Here is a 5813-nt window from a genome sequence, read left to right as displayed (position 1 = left end):
CTTCACATAATAATCTCCAGGTCCATCTGTGATGATGCAAAGGGTCAGAGTAATACTTGACTTTCTACAAATAGGCAGTAGAGGACTTGAATTTGGGGTCCAGGTCCATGTGATTCTACAGCCTGAATTATCTTTCTAAATTTATTGATCACAGAGACAGATATAGAGAAATAGCTATTTGTCATTCCACTTATTGATGCATTCATTGGTTGATGCTTGTATGTGCCCTGACTGGGGATCAAATCCACAGCATGGGTCTCGGGATGATGCTCTAACAAACGGATTCCCCTGGCCAGGACCCTGAATTTTTTCTACCATACCAAGATGTCTTTCAGGAAGGAATGAAAAGAAAGGGCTCTGTTGGGAGCTAAAAACCTGGGCCCAAGCACCTGAGTGACTTTGGTCGAAAGTGTGCCCACAGCTTCATGTCTGTGCTGGGGCCGTTCCTTTGTCCTCAGCTGCCCATCACTCCACTCAATTCCCACCAATCCTTCAAGTTACAATGTCAGATCCAGCTCTGTCCTGTGTAGCTCAGTTGGTTAAGCCTCATCCCATGTAGTTTCTGGTTCGATTCCTAGTTGGGCACGTGCCCGGGTTGTGGGCTCGACCCCCTGTAGGGAGCATCAGGAGGCAACCAATCACTGTTCTGTTTTCTTTCCCTCTCCCTCCTTCTCTCTCTAACAATCAATGAAAACATATTTTAAATAATGTCAGATTCAGATAGTAGCTGTTGTGAGTAGCGCTGCTAACAGGATCTCCTTATATATGGAATCCACTGGACAAAATAAACTGATGAATAAAATAGAAACAGAGGCCTGGGAACATGGAACAGACTGGGGAACCTCAGAGGGCAGGGGGAGGGGTGGGAAGAAATTAAACAAAACACTTACATGCGTATATGCATAACCCACGGACACAGACTGTAGGGTGTTCAAGGCCTGGGGCAGGACGGGAATCAGGAGGAAGGGGGCAATAGGGGAATATGGTGCGGGAACATCTGTAATACTGTCTACAATAAAGATTTAAAAAATAAAGTCAGGTTCAGTGGAAAGGAGGCTTTTCCTGTCCTTCCTTCTGAAGGAAAGGCTCCTTCATCAGGTCCTGCCCTGCCTTGTTGATTGCATATGGGCTTCTCTGTTAGAAGGGATGAGAGTAACAAGCCAGCATGGCCGTCGCTGGGAAGTCAGGACACACACAGCGTAGCTGCGCTGTACAGATTGGACCACAGGGAACGTCCTCCCTGTGGAGGAGCAGCAAAGTCTGGAACTATGACCACTGGCTTCAGAATCAGATAGACCCAGGGGCAGCGGCTGGATCTGCCCCTATCTAGGTGACTTTAGTCAGCTGAGTTGAAAAATCCCAGGGTTCTCTCTACGTACTTGTAGCCTCTGGGAACCTGGGATTTTTGTTTGTTTGTTTGTTTTTGTATTTAATAATAAAAAAAAATGGCCGCTGCTTTGAGGGTATTGAAATGTATTAAATATTTTATTAAAAGGCCCCACCCTGGCCCTGGTCAGTTTGGCTCAGCAGTTAGCATGTTGGCCCCCGGATGGAAGGGTCAGGAGTTGGATTCTTAGTCAAGGGCACATATCTGTGTTGCAGATTTAATCCCAGGCTCTGGTCAGGATTGTGCCAGAGTCAACAGGTCAATGTGTCTCTCTCACATCAATATTTCTCTCTCTCTCTCTGACTCTGTCTCTGTTTCCCTCACAGTCCATCTGAAAATCAATGGAAAAAATTCTCCTTATTGAGGATTTTAGAAATAGGACTCATCTTGAACATAAATATATGCAATAACTGTCATCTCCACCTTTATAACAAAAGATTTGGGGAGTGAAAATATGGTCCTCTGAAGAAGAATTAGGAATCAATTTTCTATTCTTTTTTTTTTTTTTTCGCTAGAAAATCATCATAGTTGATTTTCTTTGCTAATAAATGGAGGTAAATTTCAATGCATGATATCATATTAGTGACAAAATCTCAGAATGAGGAGATAAGGATTATTCTCTACTACAAGATGCCCATGACATCCACTAAAGTTCACTGTACAATTGTGTTCTTTTTTAAAATATATTTTTTATTGCCCTGGACGGTTTTTCTTAGTGGTTAGAGCATCAGCCTGCGGTCCAGAGAGACCCGGGTTTCGTTCCCACTAAGGGCACGTACCTCGGTTGCAAGTTGTCCCTGGCCCTGGTTGGTTGTGCGGATGGTAACCACTCGATGTGTCCCTTTCATGTCAATGTTTCTCTCTCTCTCTCCCCCTCCCACTCTATCTGAACAAAACATGAAAAAAATGTCCTTGGGTGAGGATAAAATATATATATATATCATTGACTTTAGAGAGAGAGGAAGGGAGAGGGAGAGAGAGATAGAAACATCAATGAGCGAGAACATTAATTGGCCACCTCCTGAATGCCCCCACTTGGGGATTTGGCCCACAACCTGGGCATATGCCCTGACCAGGAATAGAACCAGGGACCTCTTGTTGCATGAGTCGATGCTCAAACACTGAAGCATACCGGCCCGGCTACAATTGTGTTCTTTAAATGACACCTTTAGAGAGACTGATCCAATTCTATCAAAAGTAATAACTGATCTGTTTGGAACCTTCCCTTTCTTTATTTAAACCTTCACCTGAGTATATGTTTATTGATTGTTAGAGAGAGACAGATGTCAAAGAAACATCAATTGGTTGCCCCTGTACGTGCCTGGACTGGGGAATAAACCTACAACTTGGGTATGTGACCTGATCTGTAATTCAACCTGCAACCTTCTTGGTGCACAGGATGGCACTACAACCAAGAGAGCCACCCAGCTTCCAATCCCTTTCATTCTTTTATGTACTCTTTACAACATCTCATGGAAATCAATACCCTTCTCCCAGTTGCACAGAGGAAAAAACTAAGACGTGAATAAAGCAAGCAATGTTCTAAAGAATATAATAAGCAGATGAGACAGATTTGTGATCTCAGGTTGGTGTTCTTCCAAGCACACTCCACTGACCCCTTTCAAATCAACAACCAATAGAAAATGGAGGGAACGTCAGCTAGGAAGAGTCCCAGCGCCCCCAGGCAACATCCTGGAAGTGTGATGCCTGGACATCCGGCTTCGATCGGCCAGGCAATGATTCACACTGAGCACCTACAATATACTGGGCGATGAACGTTTTCCACTAGAGGCCAGGGATACCGTTCTGCCTCTGACAAACCCAGACCCTTCCCCCAGGCTTACAACTCAGTTGGAGAGAAACTGGATCACTGAACAAACACACAGGTAATTGAGCATAATAGGAATCGCTCTGCAAGACGGTAAGGGAGGTGGGGATAGAGAGTGAGGACAGGGTTTGAGAGCAGATTCTCAAGGAAGCCTTATCTGAAGATAAGACATTGAGAAATGTATGCCAAGGATGTCAAGGACCCCCAGAAATAAGCAAAGTGAGAATGGGGAGAAGGGCATTCTGGGCAGAAAGAGTTTTATGTGGGAATTCTGTTTTTGTTTGTTTTTTTAGTATGTGCCCCCAGCTGATGGGGCCTAATGGGAACCGAACCCAGGACTCTCTGGTCCGCAGGCCGATGCTCCAACCGCTGAGCCAAACCGGCCAGGGCCTTGTTTGTTTTTAATCCTCACCCAAGGAAATGTGTGTTAGTTTTTTAAGAGGGAGAGAAGAGAGAGGAGGAGAGATAAGAGGAAAATATTAATCAGTTACCTCCTATATATGCCCGAACTCACAACCTAGGTATGTGCCCTAACCAGAAATCAAACCCACATCCCTTTTGTGTATATGACGATGCTCCATCCAACAACCACGCAGCCAAGATTTTTAAGGGGAGAAGTACCTTAGAGCATTTGAGGAAGTGAAAGGTGCTCATGGGGCTTCTGTGGATAGGAGGAGAGGACTCATGACAGGCAGGGACCCTGGAGCAATAGGCAGGAATCTGAAATCATGGGGGCTTGAAGACCAAGACAAGGAACATGATGTTTATTGGAAAAATAACGGGAAAATCGGTAGGTTTTAAGCAGGAGAGCGACCCTATGATCTAGGATTTTTGAAAGACCCCACTAGCTGCTACATGAACAAGAACTGTGGCAGGAAAACTGGAAGCAGAGGAACCAGAGAAGGTCATTTCCTGGACTCAGGGGAGACAATGGCTGGATCTCAGGTGAGGAAGGTGTAGAGATGGAGATTTGCAACATATTTTCAGGGGTGTATGTTGTTCTCAGATGGAGAGGTCCGTGGAGCTGGACAACGTGACGAGAGTCCAAGAGTTTGTCTTGCTGGGTTTGTCCACGAGGCCAGACATGAGGGATGTCCTGTTTGCTGTCTTCCTGACTCTCTACCTGGTGACCCTCCTGGAGAATACACTGATCATCTACCTCGTCTGCACTCACAGTGAGCTCCACAAGCCCATGTACTTTTTCCTGGGCAACCTGAGCAGCCTGGAGGTGTGTTATGTGTCAGTGACCATGCCCAGTCTGCTCCTGGGGTTGTGGAATGGACCGAGCCATGTGCCCTTTACAACCTGCATGACACAACTCTTCTTCTTCATCTCTCTCATCTGTACTGAGTGCACCCTGCTGGCCTCCATGGCCTATGACCGCTATGTGGCCATCTGCCGTCCACTTCACTACCCGCTGCTCATGAGGCCCCAGGTCTGCCTGGGCTTGTCCTTGTCCTCATGGCTTGGTGGGCTGCTGGTCTCAGTGGTCAAGACATCATGCATTGCTAGCTTGACCTACTGTGGCCCTAATGTCCTTAACCACTTCTTTTGTGATGTCTCCCCTCTGCTCAATCTGTCCTGCACTCACGTGGCCCTGACAGAGCTGGTGGACTTCATCTCCGCCATCGTCATTTTCGGAGGTTCCCTCCTCGTGGCCATAACCTCCTATGTGGCCATCGGTAGGGCCGTGCTCCATATGCCGTCAGCCGCAGCCCGCCGCAAAGCCTTCTCCACCTGTGCCTCCCACCTGGTAGTGGTGGGGATCTTCTACTCGGCCACCCTCTTCATCTACGCCCGTCCCAGCCGCATCGAGGCCATGGATCTCAACAAGGTGCTGTCTGTCATCTACACGGTGGTCACGCCCATGTGCAACCCTGTCATCTACTGCCTGCGGAACAAGGAGGTCCAAGCAGCCTTCCACAGAACACTGAGGCTGACCCACTGACCCTGGCTTGGGGTGCTCTCAGGCTATCCATAGTTTATATTTTTATTGAGATAAAACCCACAGACCATATACTTTACTCTTTAAAAATACACAGTCTGGCCCTGTCCAGTTTAGCTCAGTGGTTAGAGCATTGGCCTGTGGTCCAGAGAGACCCGGGTTCGGTTCCCACTAAGGGCAGGTACCTTGGCTGCAGTTTGTCCCTGGCCCTGGTTGGGTTGTGCGGGTGGCAGCCACTTGATGTGTCCCTTTCACATCGATGTTTCTCTCTCTCTCTCTCTCTCTCTCTCTCTCTCTCTCTCTCTCTCTCTCTCTCTCCTTTTCTCCCTCCCACTCTATCTGAACAAAAAATGGAAAAATGTTCTCGGGTGAGGGTTAAAAAAAAAGAACAGTCTGGGGGTTTCTGTGTATTCTCAAAGTTGTGCAGCAATCACCATTACCTAATTCCACATTTTCATCTTCAGTAGAAGAAACCTGTACACACTAGTTGTCACTCCCAATCCCCTGCCCTGTAGATCTAAGAAACCTCTAATCTTTCTGTTTCTGTGGATCTGCCTGTTTGAGATATTTCACATAAATGGAATCATATCACATTTGGCCTTTTGTGTGTCTTCTTCTGATTAACATAATGTTTTCAAGGTTATAAGTGTCCT

General features: G+C 46.6%; 1 protein-coding gene across 1 annotated transcript; it reads left to right on the top strand.

Annotated features, from left to right (window-relative positions):
• Positions 1–4221: 4221 nt before the first annotated feature.
• LOC118638793 (olfactory receptor 5-like) lies at positions 4222–5163 on the top strand. Its single transcript, XM_036274916.1, has one exon. It carries the CDS (start codon positions 4222–4224, stop codon positions 5161–5163), a length of 942 nt encoding a protein of 313 aa, XP_036130809.1.
• The last annotated feature ends 650 nt before the right edge of the window (positions 5164–5813 follow it).

Source organism: Molossus molossus, unplaced genomic scaffold, assembly GCF_014108415.1.
Source record: "Molossus molossus isolate mMolMol1 unplaced genomic scaffold, mMolMol1.p scaffold_m16_p_21, whole genome shotgun sequence".
Classification (NCBI taxonomy): domain Eukaryota; kingdom Metazoa; phylum Chordata; class Mammalia; order Chiroptera; family Molossidae; genus Molossus; species Molossus molossus.
Note: the sequence above shows the minus strand (reverse complement) of the source record. Positions and strands in the feature narration are given on the sequence as shown.